At 31.8% G+C, this 24,427-nt stretch overlaps 1 protein-coding gene and 1 long non-coding RNA gene across 2 annotated transcripts; one reads left to right on the plus strand and one right to left on the minus strand.

The window, feature by feature from the left end:
* The first annotated feature begins 617 nt into the window (after nucleotides 1-617).
* LOC105326400 (uncharacterized) lies at nucleotides 618-21,117 on the plus strand. The gene is made up of 16 exons (XM_066070874.1): nucleotides 618-912; nucleotides 2,560-2,727; nucleotides 3,279-3,409; nucleotides 4,891-5,020; nucleotides 5,314-5,382; nucleotides 6,605-6,720; nucleotides 7,384-7,468; nucleotides 12,534-12,788; nucleotides 16,074-16,168; nucleotides 16,509-16,625; nucleotides 17,243-17,303; nucleotides 18,160-18,270; nucleotides 18,853-18,917; nucleotides 19,295-19,366; nucleotides 19,704-19,873; nucleotides 20,090-21,117. The coding sequence occupies exons 1-16, from the start codon at nucleotides 832-834 to the stop codon at nucleotides 20,230-20,232; spliced, it is 1,869 nt and encodes a 622-aa protein (XP_065926946.1). The 5' UTR covers nucleotides 618-831; the 3' UTR covers nucleotides 20,233-21,117.
* Nucleotides 21,118-21,137: 20 nt separating this feature from the next.
* Nucleotides 21,138-24,341, minus strand: LOC109618519 (uncharacterized). Its single transcript, XR_004603466.2, has 4 exons — nucleotides 24,095-24,341; nucleotides 23,831-23,980; nucleotides 22,854-22,885; nucleotides 21,138-21,762 (listed from the first exon to the last, which is right to left on the minus strand). It is a non-coding gene; the product is annotated as an uncharacterized lncRNA (long non-coding RNA).
* Between the last annotated feature and the right edge of the window lie 86 nt (nucleotides 24,342-24,427).

Genomic DNA, 24,427 nt, shown 5'->3' on the forward strand with positions numbered 1-24,427 from the left:
TCGCACTCTCGCCTTCGATCGCATTTTTGCACGGTCTGCTTCGCAATTCTCTCTCTCTCTCTCTCTCTCTCTCTCTTGGTCGATAAAACATAATTGATGCGGGTATCCACAGGGGCCAAGCCCGTTTTAACATTAATTTCAATGTAACCATAAAGATATGGTTACATTGAAATTAATGTTAAAACGGGCTTGGCCCCTGTGCACATGTGCATGTATGCACAAATATTTCATGCATATATATATATACACGTATAATTATATATTTTCCAAAATTCATATCAAATGGATTTAAAACGTAAAATATTTTCTTATCATTTCTATCGTGTTGATTGGCATATTTAAATATTGCTCGGCAGGGCATTTGGTGTATATAATCTGTACTCGAGAATTTGTTTAATTTAAAAACGGCATTCACTCGCCACGTTTTAAATTCAAAGCGCACATTGTCATAATTTTTTAAAACTAGTAATTTCAGCACTAAGAATTCAAAATGAGAAAGATCATTTGCGTCCAACTAAAAGTCATCTACATGTATTGGGACCAACATTGAATTCATGAAATCATTATTTATTAATTCATCGGGATCGTTATTCTGTTTTGTTGACGATTTTTCTCTTTCAGTTTCCCGACCTAGTTAGAACCAGTTCTGTGCTTTTTGTTACACAATAGATGCGCAGGATTTAAACCGGTCCTAGTCGGTTACTTGATTTCCGTTTGATCTCGAACTAGCCGAAACCACTTGGCACTTGGTGTGCTCAAAAATACGTCATCTACTGTATAATCAATTCATTCACTGCATGGTGTGGTGCTCGGATTTACAACACAGACACCATGAACAGCTTCAGAAACTTATGGCGTTTGGCATCTTTAGCGATGGCCAACACTATTAACTCGGCAAGAACTGTTGTACCGGTAAGTCATTGAACTTTTTATTTTTTTTATTTTCTGTTATTAAGGGAGACATTTTCACTTGGGGGTACCTGTTTAGTAACGTTATAATTATTGATTCGTGTTTGAAGTACAGATAATGTGATAATGATATACGTATTATTTTTATTTTTTTTAAAGTGATGTCATGATTTTATAAATTTTATGAAACAAGAATTTATTTCATAAAAAATAAATATTAGAGGTATTTAACATAGCATTTTTTTTTGTTTTAAAGAGTTAGACTTACATGTAAACCTGAATATATATAAACAATTAAGCTTTGGCTATGTCAAATTAAATTAATGGCATGGTTGTATCTAAAAGTGGATAAAACTGCATGCATCTGCAGTATGAATTTCAGGCTGTCAAATATATTTATGTAGCGTGATTGGATGTGTGCCATACGTACACTGCTGTGTGATAAAAAAAGGAGGTCGTATGGTGTACTATGTTGTTTGTTCATTCAACATGTTCTTATGTTATTCTCTTTTGAGAAGTGGACAGGCATAGCCTACATTGTCAACACTAGCATGATGTAGGCTATGCCTGTCCACTTCTCAAAAGAGAATAGTTCTTATGTGTTGGGTACATTTTTACAATAGGGTCATGCATGCCCCATCTTGTGGAAAGGGGGGGGGGTGTCATTCAAACTAAATTACATGTGGTACTCTAACTGATGCCTCACCCCCTCTCCCCTTGGGAAGCAAAATTATCCCTTGGATCTAAATGGAAAGAATGTTTGGATACCCCTCGGACCCCACCCTAGTGTCAGTGATAGTCATTAACAACTGTGTTGAAAAATTAGAGTTATTAACCTATTACCACATGAACTAAACACAGGGGCTCGTCATGAAGTTTTTCAACCTTCTATATCTACCACCTCTATACTATAAAACACATATTTTATAGTATAAACTTTTAAGGTGGTAGATATAAAAGGTTGAAAAACTTTGTGACGAGCCCCTGTGAACTATACAGTAATAATCATGATAATTGTAAAAAATGGTTTTGCACTTACATTATTTAACATTTGTAACTTGTGACAAAATGAAAGTATCTTATCACTAGATATATACAACCAATAGGATACTGAAAATGATGTTAGCTAGAGAAACGAAAATAATACAAGCATAAATCCCAGTTTTAAGTCATTTATTACCTTTTTTCAATTTAATGAAAAAGTGAACATGTTGAAAATGGACTTTGCTTTTTAAGAATCTAGAATATTCTAGTAATTAGTCACACATGTACCTGTGTCATAGTTTTTTAGGTCATTGATACAAGGTCAAGGTTGTCAATAATAGCATGGTTGATAGATCTACAATGGCAGTATATTCTACCTTGCTTTCACAATAATTAAGGGGTTAAATCAAGCATGAAAGGGGTCAAAGGCAATTGTTGATCTGTTCAATGATCAGTATCAGAAGCCTTAGATTTCAAAATGGGCAAAATATTTAAATTACAGGTAGGGGGTAGGTAGGGGGGTTGTATTAATTTGCCTCCAATTTTAGAATATGTATATGATTAATATATTTGTAACGGGATTTCCCGACAATAATGAAGACAACATAAAAAACACATCTACTACATATTCAATGTAAGTTTTCATTTGAATTCATTAAAATACAGTTAGTAGCTAAAGAACACTTGGAAGAAGACAATAAAGTGGAGAAACTGTGTGATGAATTCTGGGAATGGAGGATGAAAGAGAGTCCAGAGTTTGCCTCCTACTGTGGGGATCAGCGGTACTGTGATTTATTGGACGACATCGATACAGAGGCATTCAAAGGCTTTGAGGTATGCCAATGGAAAATTCTTTTATTGAAACATTTTTGTGTTTTGATGCCTTGTCTAAATTTTGAAACATTCTATGCTACAAAGGTATTGGTTTTGATTTGCACTAAGTACTAGACGGTTTACATTTCAATCATTTTTCAATGGATCCTTGTTTTTATTACTGATAGATACACAATCATTTACAACTCTGCACTATCATCATGATCATCTGACACCAGTTGTGTTAATTACTCAATGTTTGCTAATGCAATTAGGTACATATTTAAGTTTTTAAACAAAATCATTATGTCATAATTCTGATACATCTATTATCAAGTACCGGTATATGTAGTAAACAGTTTTCAGTGAACATAGTGTGCATTACACATATATGAAGTGAAATAATGGCTTAATTCCAAATCTTGCTTGAAAGTATACACTATAAAGATTTGCAATAAATTTGGAAAATTGTTATAGACTGATATTTCTTTTAGATGTATATAGCACTCATCAAATGGTGGAGTTTTTGCCTTGATTCTTTTTCCTCATTTTTCTAATTTTCTCATTTTTAGGAGGATGTCAAAGAAATGGCAAAGAAAGCTGAGGAAATAGAATGGAATAAATTATCCAAGTCTGGCAAAGCTAATCTATATTTGCTTAAGGACCAGTTTGATACATTCATTGATGGAATGGAACACAAGGGGTAGGAATTTTAGATATGCTTGTAACACATACATTTTATTTGATAAAATACTCATGAATTTTGAAGCGGTTTCCGGACAACTTGAAATCTTTTCTTTTTTTTGTGGCAGACTTCCAAAATCTACTTAGGAAAGCATTGTCTACCTCTCATTGACAAGTTTTATAGCTTTTAAATTTCAATACTCAGATCTATATATCTGGATTTGAATTTCATGCTTTCAGCATGGTCATGACATAGTTTTAAGATTTTCCTTCAAAAAAAAAAAGAAAAAGAAGACTAAATTATGAACAAGAAAAAAAAAATCAATACAGACCTGACATTAAGGTGGAAACCCAGTAACAAATCTTGCTGAACTAATTTATGATACTTCAGGTGGGAACAGATTTGTTAGGATCCCACTCTGCATGTGTTCAACTTGTCGTGAACCTCACATAAAAAATGCCTTTCTGGTATTGGGGTGTCTGGCTGTTTGTCTGAAATCACTTTTTTGGTGCCTATTTTATCTCCCATAAGTCTGACTTGTCTTCTACAGGTACCGCATATAAAGTGCCTTTCTTGTAACAGAATGCAATAACCTTGTAAAAAGTCAACAGGTTCGAATAGATCTTTTAATTACTGTAGAAGCACATATTTTTGTTGGGTCAAAATTTCGTTGTTTTTAAACCAAATAAAGTTTTGTTAGCATTTAATTTCGTCATATTGTAATCTCTTTGTATTCACTACTACTTGGGTTAAAATTTCGTCATGGGTTTAATTTCGTTGATTTACACTGCCAATGAAAATAGAAAAATTAAATCTGCAACAAATATTTTTGCTTCTACAGTAAATAGATATCTTGTTCCAAAAATATATTTTCTCTCTTTCTAAAAGCAGCTTTTACCGGTACTTAAACCACAGAGTTCCTTTAAGTAAAGGCTGTTCAATGACCTTGAACCATCTAGGTGTCTGCATGGTCTACATGTATGGTCAAGGTTATATCATTTAAGCTTTGAATTAAATTCTCTCTCCTCTTGGCTCTACCTGGCTCATGCTTCCCACAAAGTGCATATGCTAGGAAAGTGTGTGCAATCATCTTGATCATTGGCTCCATGCCCAGGGTTTTGTACATGTTGTAAAACTCGATATTATTAGAATTCCATTTCACTGCAATCTTTAGAGGATAAAGTACTGAATAGCTTTGTTTGTTAAGGGTTTTTGACATTTTATCTTTACCATACAAAAATACAAAAAAGGAAGTACATGCATGCACGTGCTACTTATCAAGTCCATTTTTTTCATGAATCACTTTAATACACTGTCAACCGTGAAGCATTGCAGTCAATCAAGTAGAGTATACATTAGAATTTAAAAATATTTTCCTGTATAGCTGACATAATTTTGCAGTTTCGTTACAGCAGGACAAAACATGTAGATGTTGATTAATTTTGATACACTTGAATTTGCAGCAAATGCACTCGTGATTATTTTCAAACTTGTTTCAGCTGGTACTTTCCAATAAATTTTATGGATGGTCTGCATGCAGATATTCCAAAAGTCATTAGTACGTGTCCGAGGCAGTCGGAAGAGGACTTTGTAAAATTCAATAAAAGATTGGAATGTTACGCCAAAAAAGTGGGTGAAATATGTGAAAAAAAGTCTTTTTTTTTTCTGTTAAACAAATTTTTACATCATTGAAATGCTTCTCTCTTTGCAAGAAAAAAAATTTATAAGAAGCATTGAATGTTTGCTGTTTATAATCAATAGTTTTGTTGATATCTTGTTGCTTATATCAAATTAATTAAGTCATTTTATAATTAAGACATTCATGATTGTAGAAAAACACTTTTTCCATACTAGAATTTCACTTGATTTTTTTGTATATATTTTTTTCATCAATCTATTTTTTATTTAAAAATTCATTTTAGGCTCAACAAGTGATACAGATTCTGCGGGAAGCGTTAGAAAGTGGATATGCCTTTCATATGTACTCTGTGGTAAGTGTCTCTAGGTGTACCACTATTTACTTGGATGTGTGAAGTTCTGTCTCACTCAACTTCTATTCTCGATAGATGTGCACAACTCACAATTGATGTCATTGAAGATCAGACTGAATATTAATATACGTATATCAGAATTTATGGGAGAGAATTAAAATTGTAATTAAGACTAAGTAAACAGTTGTACGAATATCGGATACAACTTTTTGAAGACAGCATGTTTGTATCAAGGGAAATACATGTTTGTTTAAACATGTTAAAGGGAAATGAATTATACTGGTTGTTTATTATGATCAGGCAAAGTACAAGTAAAATTTTCAGCACAAGTAATCTCTTGTGTCCCAAATAAGGAAGATTTAGTCAGTGTATATGTGTGTTAACAACAGGAACTGTTGAAAATAGGGCACAAGTGTTTCAATAATAATGTCAAACATAGCTTTCTTTTCATTTGCTCTTGTTTTAATGTTAATATGATTGTAAAAATTAGATTTTCTGATTTAATTATTTGAATTAAGTTCAAATTTTGCTCTACAGTCATGTAGGACTTCACCACTCACAAAGCAAATTCACATTTACACATATGCAATGACTGTTTATAGATGTGTTACTTTTACACTGTTTGTTAAGGTTTTGAAGTCACAGATATCGACCTTAACATACAGTGATATAATGGGGTGAAAATACAAGTCAAAACCAGGATCTTGAATCATGCCTGTATTCTGTAGTCCAACTTTTATTCGGGTGTTAGAATGTTTTGCGAGGTTCGTGAGAGCCTCATTAATTATCACAAAGATTTCTAGCCGCAGATCAGTATTTGTCATTTAATTTTAATGAAAAAAAAAAAACCAGGCGTTGAACAGGCTTGGATACAAAAATTGGTTGCCGCGAACCAGTGCAGGTAAATTGCAGAATAAAGTCGTCGTTGCGAATAGTTGTTGTTTTACAGTAAGCAATGAGCAACTGCAACCTGGTAAATTGACTAGTAGTCACATAACTTTTAACAATTTCAATTTTCATCTTCGCTAGCCCAGGTTGACGATCCATGGTATTTCTCGACTATTCAGAGAAACACAGTGGATAGTCACCCTTGGTTAAGTGAAGATTTACAATTTTATATCAAACTGAAGTTTAATGCCATGAGAAAAAAAAATAATTTTTTTTTTAATCATAATGATTCCAGAGTATACACAGACTATATTTTTCATTTATTTTGGCATAGGAAATGGTTCCAGAACAGATCCAGGAAATGATCACGGAGGAACTGACTCCAGACAAAGATGTATTCTTGACTCCTTACCTGGATGCCACTCCAGATATCGTTGATCCAGAAACCAGGTTTGCATGATCAGTTAAAGACCTACACCACAGTTAGATATACTTTACAATAACTTCCCCCATGGTTTTAAAACTTAAACCATAACTTTTACAATATTTTATTAGCCATTGCAGAAATGTTGTCAAAAATATTAATGATTTTGATGAAAAAAATGATTGAGTGATAAAATATTGAGTCCTGCAGTTGCAATTTTTCTTAAGAGAAAACGGGTACATTACTGGCGTGCGACCAGTTCTCGCCAGGTACCATTTCTCGCCAGTACATTGTGATGTCATTTTATCAATGCATAAAAATTATAGACGAAAAATGACGTCACAATGTACTGGCGAGAAATGGTACTCGGCGAGAACTGGTGGCACGCCAGTACAGTATTTACCTGTCTAAAAAATCAGAAAAATGAAAAAAAAAGTCTCTGTCTTTTTTAATACATGTCTAATTGAACTGTTGAAGCTATCATACTGATAAAGGTAATATAATTAATCAAAACCAGCATTTCTTGAACATCTTTGTTCTTGCAATTAGAAGCTCTCTTTTAATCACATTTTCCCCTAAGACTTGCAGTAACTGTTGTGTCTATAAATTTTTTTGATAGCATAGAAAAAGTACAATTAATGGTACTAAGATAAAAAAAAATAAATAAATGATATTTGAAATATTTTCAGTGAAAAACTACTAGAAGAGGCAAAGGAGATTATTTTGACAAAAGTCCGACCAGCCTTCAAGGAACTAGCCGAGTACATTGAAAAAGTAATGTTGATCTTTAGTATAACTTACTTTAACAACACACATAAATGAATAGTAATACACATGTACATGTATAATGCATTTAGCATGTATAGGGTACATTGACAAATAAAAAGTATAATGTTAATCTTTGGCATAATTCAACTATTACAGCACAGAGAAATGGATATGAATCATCTACATGTAGCATTTTTAGAGTACATTGAATTGACAAAGAAAAAGTAATGTTGGTCTTTGGCAATATTCAACAATTACAGCACAAAAAAATGAGAATGATTTCTTATAATAGAAAAAATGGACAAAGAGTTATGTTGACTTTGGGCACTGGGTCGCTTTTTCATCAACCCATATATAAATGCAATTTTCGCTCATTAAGGTCTTCCGTTTCCAACGGAAGACCTTATTGTTATTGCTTTGTTTCTTTTTCCCTTTTTTTTTTTTTTTTTTTTCTTACGCTTTTTTGTACAAGCGATTTTTTGAAAACGACTTGACCGATTTTCGAGAAAATTTCAGATCTTGTAGATATTGATAAAAACCTTATATATAATTTTTTATTTTAATGACGTCATTTCCGTTCGGGAGATATTGACGTTTTAGTGATTTTTAGAGGGTCATTTTGTCCTGCTATCTCCTCCTAAACGAGAAAAGATATTGAATTTAAATTTTCAGGGATTGTAGACAAAAGATTGTAAATGTGTTTAAAGGCATTTGTGGTTGTCTGGCTTCAAAGGCGTCGAAGCTCGCCTGGACCAGAAAATTGAGTTTAAAAAAACGACGTAATTTTTAATGGTTTTCGTTCTTTATCTCCTTTCCTGAAAATATTTTACCATAACATATAGAGCAAATAAAATTTATATTTACAGGATCTTCCGTTTGATAACAAGAAAAAGGGGCTGATCCCTTAAATAAGGGGCCAAAAGGGCTCTAAAGTCTTTCTCCCATAGCACTTTACTGAGAAATATTTTGTCATATGTTTAAGAAGCAAAAATGTTTATCTTTTACTAATAAAACTATACATTATAAATTTTTTATTATGCGTTACGTAATTAGGGGTTTTAAGGGGCCAAAAATCCAAAACTTTGATCGAATATATCTCAAAAAGGACAAATATTTTGAAAAGTAATATAGAATAAAAGATGCTTAGAATGATGTTTTAAACAATATTCAATCATAAAATTTTCGTTATCTGGCCCCAATAAGGAGATTAGGGGTCGGCCCCTAAAATGTCCTTTCCCAGATAGCTCTTAAACGGCAAAGAATTTCTAAACACTTGTTGAACAAAATATGTTTAATATCAAAAGAACTTTCGTATGATGCCAAGAAAAAGGGGCTGGCCCTTCAATTTAGGGGCCAAAAGGGCTCTAAAGTCTTTCTTCTATTGCACTTTACTGAGAAATGTTTTGTAATATGTTTAAGAAGCAAAAATGTTTATCTTTCACTAATAAAACTATACATTATAAAAAATTTATTATGCGTTACGTAATTAGGGGTTTTAAGGGGCCAAAAGTCCAAAATGTTGATCGAATATATCTCAAAAAGGACAAATATTTTAAAAAGCAATATAGAATAAAAGATGCTTAGAATGATGTTTTAAACAATATTCAATCATAAAAGTTTCGTTATCTGGCCCCAATAAGGAGATTAGGGGTCGGCCCCTTTAATATCATATCCCAGATAGCTCAAAAACGGCAAAGAATTTCTAAACACTTGTTGTACAAAATATGTTTAATATCAAAAGAACTTTCGTATGATGCCAAGAAAAAGGGGCTGGCCCTTCAATTTAGGGGCCAAAAGGGCTCTAAAGTCTGTCTATCATAGCACTTTACTGAGAAATATTTTGTCATATGTTTAAGAAGCAAAAATGTTCATCTTTTACTAATTAAACTATACATTATAAATTTTTTATTATGCGTTACGTAAATAAGGGTTTTAAGGGGCCAAAAGTCCAAAACTTCGATCGAATATATCTCAAAAAGGACAAATATTTTGAATAGCAATATAGATTAAAAGATGTTTAGAATGATGTTTTAAACAATATTCAATCATAAAATTTTCGTTATCTGGCCCCAATAAGAAGATTAGGGGTCGGCCCCTAAAACGTCATATCCCAGATAGCTCAAAAACGGCAAAGAATTTCTAAACACTTGTTGAACAAAATATGTTTAATATCAAAAAAACTTTCGTATGATGCCAAGAAAAAGGGGCTGGCCCTTCAATTTAGGGACCAAAAGGACTCTAAAGTCTTTCTTCCATAGCACTTTACTGAAAAATGTTTTGTTATATGTTTAGGAAGCAAAAATGTTCATCTCACATTTATTTAACAACATATTATAATTATTTTATCATGTGTTCCGTATTAAGGGGTTTTAATGGGTTTTAAGGGGCCAGAAGTACCAAACTTTGATAACATACCTCAAACAGAACAAATATTTTAAAAAACATTATTTTGAAAATCAATATAGAATAAAATGCTGAGAATGATGTTCCTAATAAAATTCAACCATCAATTTTTTTTTTGCCCCAATAAGGAGATAAAGGGTCAAATATCAAAGTCAAGGTCATATAACCTTCAAAAAATCGCACGGAAGACCTCCTCGTTGCTCGCAACGAGATCGTGTCTAGTTATTATTATTTTTTTTCTTCCTATTTTTGTGCACGCGATTTCTCAGAAACGGCTCGGCCGATCTCAATGAAAGTTTCAGATACGATAGATATTGGTCTGAACCTGATTAAATTTTTTTTGTGTTGATGACGTCACATCCGTTTTTGAGATATTGAGATTTTTCTAATTTTTATATGGGTATTTTGTCTTCTGTCGTTCTCCTAAAGTATAAGAGATATTAAGCTCAAATTTCTACGGTTGGTAAAGGAAAGATTGAAGTTTTGCATGGTTGTTGTTTTGTAAGTTTAGCACTTCTGGCGCCAAAGCTCGCTAGGGCTCGAAAATTGACATTAAAAAAACGTTGTAAATTTTTGTGCTTTTCTCTCTTTATCTTTTTTCTGGAAAATATTTTAATAAAACATGTAATGTAAAAAAGGCTCATATTTACAAGACCTTTGGGCTGATATCAGGAAAAAGGGGCTGGCCCCTAAAATTAGGGACCTAGAAGGCTCTAAAGTCTTTTACCCATAGCTCTTCACCAAGGGATATTTTGTAATAGATTATAGAAGCAAATATGTTTATCTTACAGTTATGTATTCAAGCAATGTAATGATTTTATGATGTGTTACGTAATTAAGGGTTTTTAGGGGCAAAAAGTCAAAAAATTCGATCACCCATATCTCACAAAGGAAAAATATTTTGTAATGCAGTACATAGGAAAAGTTGTTTAAAATGATGTACTTTACAACATGCAATAGTCAAAATGTCGTTAAACGGCCCCTAAAAGGAGAAAAGGGACCGGCCCCTAAAACCTTCTTTCTCATATATCTCCAAAACGGTAACGAATTTCTAAACACTTGTTGAACAAAATTTGTGTAGAATTAAATGACCTTTTATTTGAAATCAAGAAAAAGGGGCTGGCCCCTCAAATTAGGGGACCAAAGGGCTCTAAAATCTTTAATCTGTAGCCCTTTACTGAGAGATATTTTGTGAAATATTATAGAAGCAAATGTGTTTATCTTATAGTTCTGTATTCAAGCAATATAATGATTTAATCATGTGTTACGTAATTAAGGGTTTTTTGGGGCCAAAAGTCAAAAAATTTGATCACCCATATCTCACAAAGGAAAAATATTTTGTAATGCAGTATAAAAGAAAAGTTGTTCAAAATGATGTTCTCAACAAATTGCAACCGTCAAAATTTCGTTGAACGGCCCCTAAAAGAAGATAAGGGACCGGCCCCTAAAACCTTCTTTCTCATATATCTCCAAAACGGTAACGAATTTCTAAACACTTGTTGAACAAAATTTGTGTAGAATTAAATGACCTTTTATTTGAAATCAAGAAAAAGGGGCTGGCCCCTCAAATTAGGGGACCAAAGGGCTCTAAAGTCTTTAATCTGTAGCCCTTTACTGAGATATATTTTGTGATAGATTATAGAAGCAAATGTGTTTATCTTTTAGTTCTGTATTCAAGCAATGTAATGATTTTATCATGTGTTACGTAATTAAGGGTTTTTAGGGGCCAAAAGTCCAAAATTTTGATCACCCTTATCTCAGAAAAGAAAAATATTTTGTAATGCAGTATAAAAGAAAAGTTCTTCAAAAATGATGTTCTCAACAAATTGCAACCGTCAAAATTTCGTTGAACGGCCCCTAAAAGGAGATAAGGGACCGGCCCCTAAAACCTTCTTTCTCATCTATCTCCAAAACGGTAACGAATTACTAAACATGTGTTGAACAACATTTGTTTAGAATTTAATGACATTTCATTCCATATCAAGAAAAACGGGCTGGCCCCTAATAAAAGGGGACCAAAGGGCTCTATAGTCTTTAATCTGTAGCCCTTTACTGAGAAATATTTTGTGAAATATTATAGAAGCAAATGTGTTTATCTTATAGTTATATATTCAAGCAATGTAATGATTTTATCATGTGTTACGTAATTAAGGGTTTTTAGGGGCCAAAAATTTTCTAAACACTTGCTGACAAAATGTGTTCAGAATTAAATGTCCTTTCATTTGAATCCAAGAAAAAGGGACTTGCCCCTTAAATTAGGGGATCAAAGAGCTCTAAAATCTTTTATCTATAGCCCTATAATGAGAGCCATTTTGTGAAAGGTTATTAAAGCCAGATTAGGTTAAAAAGCAAGAGAACTTATACAAAAACAATACAATAAAGCATTAGTACTCTACTCCTTTTCCATAACATGTCGAAAATCAAAGTCGATGATGTCATATTTCATTCTAAAAATCGAACGGAAGACCTCCTCGTTGCTCGCAACGAGATCGTGTCTAGTTTCTATTATTTTTCAACCTTCACCAACATGTTAATTAAAATGATTTAAAAGAAAAAAAAAATCTCTGTTCTTTCTCCCCACCCCTCAGAAGAATAAAAATTCCAATAGGTCTTTATCTTGAGTGTATAATTTGCAATAAGTAGTTCAGTGTGACTTACTGGTTTGTAGGAGTACCTCCCTAACACACGGGAGGATGTTGCCCACACCTCCCTTCCCGATGGGGAAGCCCTCTACCAGTCGTGTCTGGACTTCCACCTCTCCACCAGCATGACCGCCAAGGAAGTCTTTGAACTTGGTCTGGAGGAAGTGGACAGGATTGAGAAAGCCATGAAGAGAGTCACCAAGGAAGAGGGGTACGGGGACGACATCCAAAAATTCAAAGAAGACATATCCAAGAAAGAAGAGTTCCATTTTAAAACAGGGGTAGGTGTCTTTCATGTTTTTAGTCTATAATTATGTCTTTTTACCCTGTTTTGCTTTCTCAGACTGGTTTTTCTTATAATATCTCCACACTTGACTTTTTTAATCTTAATAATAATAATAATATAATAATTGTTTTAGTGGGTGTGAAAATCTCCACTTTGTTGAATGGAAAAGGTATTGTGTGTTACACTTTCAGAAAAATTGTTTCAGGTTTGATAACTCTAAATAGTTCTATTTTCATAGATTCTATTGAGAAAAAAAAATAATTAAGGATAGACCATAGAGTACAAATTTAATTGACACATAAAATGAAAAAACTTAAAGCTATACACGCTATAATTTGCGTCAATTTTGAATAAAGGGGAAAATGTATGTGTTTGATTACTAATAAAAGTTACCTTTATTCTGTTAATTATAATGCTCAATTCGATCACGTAACAAATATATCAAATATTAAACAATAAAAAATATTTATTTTCCTGCCAGGAAAGTAATGCCTCCTCGTGAATATCAATCTATCACGTGATATCGACAGCTAAATTTAGCCTATCATACCAAAACTGGTGAAGGGTCAACATCTTCATAATTGTGATAGTTTCACAAAGGAAAGGATATTTTCAGTAAAGCATAAATTTGTCCGATATACGAGTACAAACAAAAGAAATAAATACAAGCCTGTGAGTAGATATGAATACTTCCTTTAAAAAAATGACGTAGACCTGTGTTTTTCCCATATGTGCTATTTATAGATCCTATAAGTGTTAATGCAGAAGTAAGGGTATCGTGAATGGCAAGCGTATTTTACTCATTATACATGTATGTATTTCAAATTAACAACTGTTAAGCATATTAAAAATCAAGTTGGATATTTAATTAGGCAAACAATAACGACCACCTAGTTCTCCGCGGACATGCGCAATGAGGTCGGTTTGCTCTTCCTTCATCAATATTCATGAAAAGGTATATTTTCCTGGCAGGAAAATAAACAATTAAAAATCGATATCTTTGTAACGAGATGGAATTCACCCTTGTAATTTACAGATTAAGGATAACTTTTATAAATAGACAAACACATGCGTTTTCACTGTCATTCAAAATTGACGCAAATTATAGCGTGTATAGCTTTAATGAAATAGATCTGTGAAAATGACTATTTGTAGTCACTAAGATAAGAACAAAAAACGAGAATAATTTCAAAAGAAATTCTCTAACTTTGATATTTAAGAGGTCAACTTTTTGTAATTTCTCTCTACGTCTTAAAAGTGATTAAAAAGGCATTGTCCTGTTCTTGTATGCTTTCTTTTCAAACAAAATGACATGTAGGACTTAATACTTATTGCTTTTATATCTTTTGGCAAAGAGGTCAACTTTTTGTAACTTAAATTCTCTCTTGGTCCTAACTATTTTTCAATTTGTACTTCAAAACTTTAAGTGCCTTATTCGTTTGTTTTCTCCTCATTCCAAATGTTTATGAGGCCAATGAATCCACGATCTGAATGTCACCACTTTCAATCCTAGAAAGCCTAGCTAGTAAGCACCCATCTTCTTTTCCAAAAGTAACCATTAATAGATAAAAATTATTTAACAAACCTTTTATTAAACACCAAGTAATTTAGATAATTTTGGTCATGAATCTGTGTTATTGATTTGACTCACTGCAAATTCCTATATGTTGGGTGTAAAGAGAATTTCATATTCATTAACTAGGAAACTTTTCCAACAATTACAAGCAGTACTTATATTGAGGATATTTTTGACAGGTTCTTAATACACAATTAAAGTACAGCAATAAGATGTGCTTTTAAGCTGAATAGAGAACAAGGTATATTTACACTGCACAGGTTCAAGGTTTATAAAATTCATGATATATTCATGTGCACTAGTAAGCGAGCATTGCAGAAACATGAGAAAGATATATATATATATATATATATATATATATATATATATATATATATCTATATCTTGCTTCTTTCATATCTAATATAAACCATCAATGAAAGCATTTTGCTGTTTATATTTACATCTCTCTCTGAATCCCCTTCATATAATACCAGGTTGTTAGAAAAGTTTGCTGACAAAGTGATTAACGGTAAAATTACTGCGTACTTTGTAGGATGCTTATGTTTTATTAAATGACTGTCAAATGAAAATAAGTATGCAAAAAATAACATGAATTGTAGTTGTATTACTGTTTAAATATTGGTTTGATGGTATGTATGAACAATTCAAAGAATGGTTTTTTTTTTTACACTTTCATTGGTTGGAGAAATACAATTGATTTAGTATTATCAATAGCTATATGAACTCAATCAGGTTAAATAGGGAAAAAAGGAAGAGACAATTCAGTACAGATGTATAAAATAAGGGTATATAAGTATGTTAATTAAGTACAATGATAAAGCACAACATTATAAACAAAGGTGGTAAGTGCATACAAGCAGAAAGCACTTGATACATGTACATTGCATCTCCATGCATACATGATTTTAGGATAAAAAATAATTTGCAAATCAAATATATTGATTATAGTTTCATATATAAATTAGTACATGTAGCTGGTTTTTTAGCAGTTTAAAAAAAGTTTGAAATTTTACAGGTATATATAGGGTTGAAAATTAATTTACCTTAATATGATGGTTTTAAACATGTAATAGGAAATATATTTTCAATTGTTCAATTTTTGAAGTTTTGTTATTTCAACGAGCAAAGTTATACATGTTATACAAGTAATATTTTTTTTTGAAATAAAATTTTTGATAGAGTTAAAAATTTAAGTGAAATAATAGAAAAGAAGAATTGTTGAGAAGATAAAACAATCTAGTGTTGAAAAAAATAAAGGGCAACAATCACTTGGTTTTGAGAAAGTTAAGACAACCATGAGAATCAATAAAATATGACAACATCCTCTCATACGAAAGATTCATGTTTGTTTAAATAAAGGCCCTGGATCAGGCCATCACCAGGTACAAAACAGCAACAATTTCTCCAGAAGATCGGAACCTTGTGTAAACATCAGGTATATTAAAAACATCTTAAAGAAAGCTATCAAAGGGAAGTAATTCTCTGGCTTCAAAGAGCTGACCCAGCAACGGAGGGTATAGGCTATACCATGCCCCTTTTTCTTGGCCTAGCTCACCAATTTTTTTTTTCTTATTTCCATTTTTTATCACTCTTAATTAGATAAAAATGTATTTTTAAAAATTGAAATATTGATCAACTTTGTGGAAATTAACGAATTAGGAACTTGAACATCTGACTTAATTTTGTATGTGTCTTTTTCAGGAGGAGCTATTGGAATATGTGAATGACATTTGCTTCAAGAAGATTCAGCCCAAACTGAAACAGATCTTCAAATTCTTTCCTGAATCTCCCCTGATGTAAGTAGATTAACAAGTTTGAGCCATGTTTGCATTTGTGAAAACTGTCAATTTTAAAAAAATAAAAAAAGATCGTAAGTGACCATTATTCAAAGCAGGCCCCACAGCCATAAAATGAAAGCAAGCTAACTTTTAAGAAGTCTCACTGTATAGCAAAATAGTCATGCAGACTGGAGTCAAAAGCGGAGTCCAACTTAGACATTTAAGTAAACCCAGAGCTAGACATTTAAGTAAACCCAGAGTTAGAGTGAAATTAAAAAAATATATAAATTTTTTGATTTTTAAAAAATTAAGTAACAAGTTTGAAAAGCCTTACTCTTTGATTATAATTATTTTTTAGAATTGAGGAAGTTCCTCCAATAATGGATACTGGAGATACAGCATTCTACTTCAATGGATCTCCGGATGGATCCAGACCTGGAGTGTACTACATTGGAACATCACATCTGGATGCAATGTAACTACCTTATCATGTTTATAGTTTATATCCATGAATCTAAAATTGCAGTGAAATATAAAACCAAACTTTTTTTTTATTAATTTAATTTCATCAATTGCCTTTAAGAACTTGAAGTAGTTCAAACAAATTTGATCCAAAAAAAGAATTATGCATGTATTGTAAATTGAGGAGGATGGCGGAATTAATAAATACTGAGGAATCATTAGATTTCGTGGTGGTTGAATTTTCGTGGAATTCGTGGGTACCTCTCATCCACGAATTAACATCCTCCACAAATTAATAAATTAGGGTAATAAAGTCGTATTTCCTTTGTACGTTGAATACGTGAAATTACGTCCCCACAAACCTGTAAAATCTAAGCAATCCACGAAAATTGGTCCCCACGAAATTTAATGATCCCACAGAAATCAAGAACAAAATATTCATATGAATAATCACCTAATTTCTGGTTTTCATACAGAGTTGTGGAAAATTGAGATTTGTCAATGTACTTTTCTTTTGAAAGGCAAATTGGTTGAGCAATGCTATGAAATTGAATTGTATGTACCGTAATGTTTTTCCTTTACACAAATATGCTTATATACATGCAAGTTGTTCTCTTACTTTCTTTAAAGTCCTAAATATGAAATAATGGCCCTGAGTTTGCATGAAGGAGAGCCAGGCCATCATTTTCAGGTAATCAATAAATAAGTTTTTGAGTTTTTAATCAACTTGAATTTCACAAGGGTTATATAATTGCTTTTTTACTACCATTTTATTCCACGAATGGCATAGTGAGTTAAGCATGCACATATGTATCTTAAAAACAAATTTAATTCTCTAAAAAAAACCACCCAGCACATTAAATTGCATAATTTTTGTAAAGTTGATACATACTACATGAATAGATAAAAATTGAATGTAAATGAAGTAATGGTTTAAAAATAAAAGGGACTTGAACACTGTTTTAGATCAAATTTTTTTTCTTTTTTATGTATAAATGGTTTATTTGCTCATTTTAAATGATTGACCAAAATTTGAATGTTAAAAATCAAGTTTTAAGAGAGTTACAGAGGTAAGAAATCATTGTTATGTAAACGAAGCTCGAGTCTTATATTTGTTAACAAATAATGTAAAGTATGGATTTGCCATTTCTTAGACCAAATGACTCATGGAAAACAAGGTAAACTGATTTAATGTGTTCATAGATAATATGATGATCAGAAAAGAGCAACATTTAATTGAGACTTATACCATTAAAACACATAGTTATGTAAATCATAACAAAGTTCGAGCTTCATTTACACAACAAAGATTTTCAAACTCTCTATCTTGTTTATAACTCAATATTTGACTTTCAAATTTTAATTAAAGAATTAAAAGTACCCATATTAACCATTCTAAACATCAAAATTGGAAAAATAAAATTTTAAATTTTGAGCTCAAATCGTGTCGAAGTCCCTTAAATGTTGATATTAGTCCATCAATGCAGCTTGGAATTAAAATGTACAGCAATTTGAAATTTAGAAATCATTATATTTCTTTATTGTAGGGAATGTATGCTATGGAGTCTGAAGATATCCATCCATTCAGACGATGTCTATGTGACATCAACTACTCAAGGTCTCCAAGTAGATTTCCAATGAACACAGCATTTCTAGAGGTAATTAGAAGCTCTAATTTGGATACTACAGATTCTTATTTTTCACGAGTACTTAATTTCAAAATCGCAAGAATATGAAATCGCTAACACCAGATTTTTATCATAGTTTACACCTGTCAGAAAAAAATAGAAGAAAAATTTTAAAATTTCACGTGATATGCATATGCCTCTCATGATTTTGCGCTGATATTAATTCCTCGTGTTTAATTAGGAATTTATAGTACTTCTTCATTCCTTGGAGGATTTTAAAAATACATATTAAATTGATGGGTGTTGCACGCTCATGCAAATTACTAGGTTTTTAATAGTGCAACAGGATTTCTTTTTCATTTGGCTTATCATAAGCATAGATACTATGATGAGCTATTTGGGATGTCATTGATTACGTGGGAATCAAAAAAATATTTCAGGACTATATATTTTGTATCTGTAGCTTCTTTTACTTGCCACACATCCAGTGTATTGAACGTCTCACAATGCATAAATTTGCATACCATATCAGGGTTGTAGCAATAAATAATTAATACATTCATGTTCTACAAGTACCCATAGTGTTTATAGAATTTCTGTTTTTTGATACAGGGTTGGGGTTTATACTCGGAGTTTCTAGGCGAGGAGCTAGACCTCTATGAAGACAACTATTCCCTGTATGTATGATTATATAAAACTGCATGTTTCATCCATTAAATTGATAAACACTGTCTCTCCCCATTTGTTAGTCTTTTACAAATTTTATTTCGTAATTTTGTGCAAATTGCACTGATAAAGTAAAACTGTGGCTAAAATTTTAAGGATACTTGAATTTTTGTTGTTGCAAAAATGGATAATCGTTTTAAAAATCTGACATAATTATGTAATTTTGTAAATTAAAGTTCAGTTAAAATATACGTAAGAATTAAACATATAAAATAGCACAGACTGTTTCTTGTCAAAAGACTGGGCAAATTGATTATTTTAACTGGTATGTTATATTATTTTTGTTTTTTGGAATTTTTTTCAATAGAATTGTCTTGTAATTTTCCAGGTTTGGAAGATACTGCATGGAGATGCTGAGAGCGGTCAGGCTTGTCGTTGATCCAGGGATTCATGCATTTGGGCAAGTCTTAATTGCTGGGTTTTATTTTCTATTATCATTAATTGGGCAAATTTAACTTTTTTTTTAAATTTCTCGTTAAATAAATATTAATAATTGTCTGTCTATCATTATTGTTTAGTGTGAATTTCAATTTTTCGCTTTTCTTGATTTTAAGTAGCATTTTCCACAAATTTTAGTCTGTGCTAAAACACTTTCAAACAATATATATATTTTGTCAAATTCTTTAAGTAGATTTTTAGGTTATGTACTAAACGTATGAATGGATTTCTTTTATATTCAGTGTAATGTTTGTAAAATTGATTTGCAATAACATTTAATATTTATCATTTTTTTCCAGATGGTCTTTCGATCAAGCTTTGGATTTTATGATTGAAAAAACCTTCATGGACCCCAAGATGCTAGAAGTGGAATGCAAGCGATATGTAACCTTTCCGGGACAAGCTTGTGCATACAAAGTGGGAGAGTTGAAATTAAAACAACTTAGAAAGAAAGCTAAAAGTGCACTAGGTATGAAAACTTTATGAAAAGAACTAAAATTTTGTTTTCATTTTTTTTCTTCAAAATTTACAAGATTACCCCTTAAGTTAAAAAATCTTCCAAGTAATGGATACAACTTATAACTTGCAAGTCTATTAAACAAAAGTAAAAATATAGAGGGGTTGATTGAAACAAAAAATTCTGCTACTTCATTGTTTTTAAAGTTGATCAATATTTTGTTTGCAGGTGATAAGTTTGATATTAAAGACTTCCATGACGTAGTACTACAGTGTGGAGCGGTGCCCCTCAAGTTTTTAGAATATGAAGTCAATGAATACATCAAAGAAGAACTAGAAACATTGATGACTCTAGAATCACTGGAAGATTGAACATTCTATCTCTCTCTCTTTAGGCCCCACCCCCAAACAAAAGCAAATAAAAAACTCCACCTAGCCCACCCACTTTGGGCAGTGAAGAACCACAATGCTTCAGTTGCATAGAAAAGGCTGCCTTTGGGATATCACATCCTTAATTTATTTCATTACATCATCATAGAGTTTTAATATGGAAAAACAGTTTTTTGAACAAATCATGATACCACTTGCAGTGGGTGTTAGGTGGATATATGTATTATGATTAATGATGACTGTCCCTTACTGCATGTGGTGTGAAACTTGACCAATAAGCCTGGTTTGTTGAATGCCCACTCATTTTGACCAAGGCATAAGTACATTTTGGCAATAAGATATATTTTGAATTCTAAAATTTTATGGGGAGAAATGATATTTCCCTCTCCCCAAATATTAAAATATGCCATTGGGTAAATAAAATTTCATGCATCACCTACAAATATATTGAACGTGGTTTTTGTTTACAAGGCTCTAATCCCATACTTGGTTTTATTTTCCCCAGCAAATTTATCATATTGATAAGTAAATACGATTGATCAACAATTTTTTTAGACATTGAATCTCAAAGGAAAATGCAACTTTAATTTCCTCTGAGTTTTACTGTAGATTATTTGAGGGACAGGCAGTCTAAATTATTATGTTCATGAGCACATTCTGTGATGTTTTTTGTTTTATTTTTTGTTTTCTTGTTTTAAATACTAAAACACCGTCAAACGAAAATTAGTGCTAAAAGTATTGCGTGTATTCTGCTTTGCAAGAGGTTTTATACATGACTATCATAGTATTTGTCTCTTATTGTGAATAACCTGGTTAAATTATCATTGAAAATAAATTATTGAAAAATAAATGACCGAAAAAAATCTTTGCGGTCTTTAAGTTTGGTTTTTCATAAATTATAGTTGAACGAGGAAGTTGTTTTGAAACATTATAAGTTGAATAAACTCTAAAGGATGTTATTGTTGGTGATTTGATATATTTCTCTCCTCTGGCACAATAAAGTGAATGATATGCTAATGCTTGGTAATGTAGAGACTTTTAAATGATGTCTTCGGGCCAAAAATAACCAAAGGAAAATGACGTAAACAATCTTTATAATTTCTGTGTTGCAACGCTGAAGCGTTGTTTCTTGATAGAAAACTTTCTCGTTGACCGATTTATATGTTAGAATAATATAGTACACGATAACAGATTATCGTGATAATTTATGGATGATTTAATACGACAAAACATTTTCTAAACCATCCTTTTTAAAAGTTTATATTCTAGACGTTTAAGTACACTTTTGCAAGAAGCGACACAAAGTGCTTATCAATTGCGAAGAAATTTGTATAATAAAACAGGTTTGTGATGATGTTTACAATCAGTTTATTTGTGCTTTCTTAATGCTACATCACCCGAACATGTTATAGGTCTTTATAAGCAGTGCAATCTTCTTGGTACAACCTTGTGTGCTGCATGTAACAGTTCATGAAAACAAACCCTTCTGAAAGTCGCCTTCTCCTTGAACAACTAAAACAGAAAATGTGTACTTATTCATTAATTATGATTTGGATATCATATTAGGAAGAGTTATTGTGACCAACTAGTAATGCTAATGTTCGACGATGTTTCAGTCATTCCGATGCCATATTGTTTTGTCGAAATCAGCAAGACAGAAAATTAGAAAAAAAATAATGTAAGTAATTTTTTCACTTTCAATTTGATTATTTTATTATTTTTGGCTTTTCTAATTGAAAAGATCGTTTTTTGGATATTAAAAAGTATACTGTTAAAGACATAGTTATTGTAATAATATTACCTCAGTTTTGTACTCCAAAGCAACACTGAATACACTTTTTAATATTTAAGGAAAAATACAAGATAGTGCAAGTACGGCTTTATCTATTTCTTAACACTGTACTGGATAATTATGCCAGTGCCAAGGTGTCATTTTTACACCCGTCTAATGTGTATGTTTCGAAAAATTCAAATATGTTATATAGTAGAACATTGCTGGAAAAATTTATTAAACGATTTTGTTTATGACGTTTATCATCCGTCAGGTGAATCTTATTTATTGACAGTATTAAAACAGAAGAGAGATTATACCATTTAGGCAATGCACAGGGACATCTTATCCGCTCTGCTCATATGATATATACATGTAAAAAATAAATGTATTATATATATAACTTAGGGACATTCATTTAATATTTCTGGTATGCATGTGTTTATCCACAGTATACCAGTTTCAGAAGTTACACGTCCAGGCAAATGTATAGATTCAGAAGAAAAAATCCGTTAAAATAAATTTTTAAAATACCATAGTTTTTAGTTATATAATGACAAACGGGATTTTTCAAACTGTTACAATTAGATTGCACTAATAGATAAATTTAAAAATGGCAAAAAATTATTTCCAGAAAAAATACCAAATGAATATATTACTTACTGATACATGTAGGTGAAAATCTGTAGCTACCAGTCTGCTAAAATGTTGCAACTTAAAAAAATACCTGCGCTTGCCAATATACCATTCGTTCAAAGACATATGTCAAATGTTTTTCAAAAAGAATAAACAGTTATACATGTAAAGTGAGGATTGTTAAACAAATACTTACTTGTTAAGGTACTTGTTCCGAATTATCTGCCCCTGAAAGAAAAAAAAATAAAGATTGTATCAAAGACGATTTCTTTTAATGCCCAGTCTCTGTTAATTTGGCATATTATGGCAAATACTGGTTATACAGTAAGATAAAATAGTTTTAAAAGAAATAAAACCATTTAAACCACTTTTTTGATGCCATAAATGTACCGTTGATAAATTCTCAAAAAAATAAAAAATAAAAATCGAATATTCACTTAAAGCGATTAATACTTTTTCCTTCGGCTTTATGAATAGTTTGCAATACTGGAACATGATGCTGTCGTAAGCACCATTTTAGTAACTCATCCGATTAAGGCCAGAAAATAATTCCTCGACACTTAAATGGTTCGGATACAATGTTAATTGTAAATAAACTGTACTTGGCCTCGCTAAATCGACAGAGTACGCAACAACCTGAGTCTAACATTTAGTGTATCATATCCTCTAACCATAATCTAATAAGATGTTGATTAACCAGAGAAAACCAGTATCTAATAAGATGACGTTTTTGATTAACTAGAGAAAACATTATTGGTGATTTATCACACGTATATTGTTTAATCATAAATTTATAGATGTTTATGTCTGTGCGAAAAAATCCAAACATTTGAATACTAATTATGTTTGTATCTGTATACAAGATTCTTCTAAACGAGATTAATATAATCTAACAACTGTCTTGCATAACTATCCGATCTATCTACCAACGGAGTGCGTTTTCTCCTCAGCCCCCCCCCCCCCCCCGCTAAATATGATGTAGCGTTTACCTTTGGCATAGTATCAAATACACATTTAAACATGTGACAACACTTTGGCAAAAACAGAGCTTATACTTAAAACAGATACTCATTGCAATTTTCTTCATAAAAGAATTCCTTAGGGGTTGTAAAAGATTTTTGTTAAAGCACGTAACTACAAAACAGAGTGGTCAGAAATACATCTTGCTCTTACATTGATGATATATTCAGTCCATGTCCTATCTGTCGCTGAAGCTGCATACGTCGTGCAAACATATTCATGAACTCCAACTCTCCAAGAATGCCTCTTTTTCTTCCCCCTTTTAAAGCAGCCGTCCGAATTGCATTGCTCTGATGAAATAAGCTGAACGAAAAAGAAAATGATGAACCAAGAATAAAGAAAAAGATATGAAATATCACGCATTTTAAGATTTTTGATCATTTTCATACATGTATATCTATACATATACATGCATACCTTTCCTTCTGTTCTCTCTTTAGAATTTTCAAATCCAGTTTTCCATCAAATCCTAGGCATACAAGCGGTATTAGACACAGAAAAGTAGCCAAAAATATGAAGGTTTTCTTCATGATGAACCGTATATATTAAACCAGTGTTATAAGAAATAATCTATTTGTCTCAAGATATGGGAGATTCTAACTAACGCGCTCATTTATACCTACAGATTACCACGATAACTATTCGTTCATGTCTCACCATCATTTTTATATTCCACCCCCTTTACAATTATCCTAGTTTTAATTTGTAAATAATCTAATTTTTGCCATGAACCTGCTCAAGGCAAAGCTC

The sequence above is a fragment of the Magallana gigas genome, chromosome 9 (genome assembly GCF_963853765.1).
Source record: "Magallana gigas chromosome 9, xbMagGiga1.1, whole genome shotgun sequence".
NCBI lineage: Eukaryota > Metazoa > Mollusca > Bivalvia > Ostreida > Ostreidae > Magallana > Magallana gigas.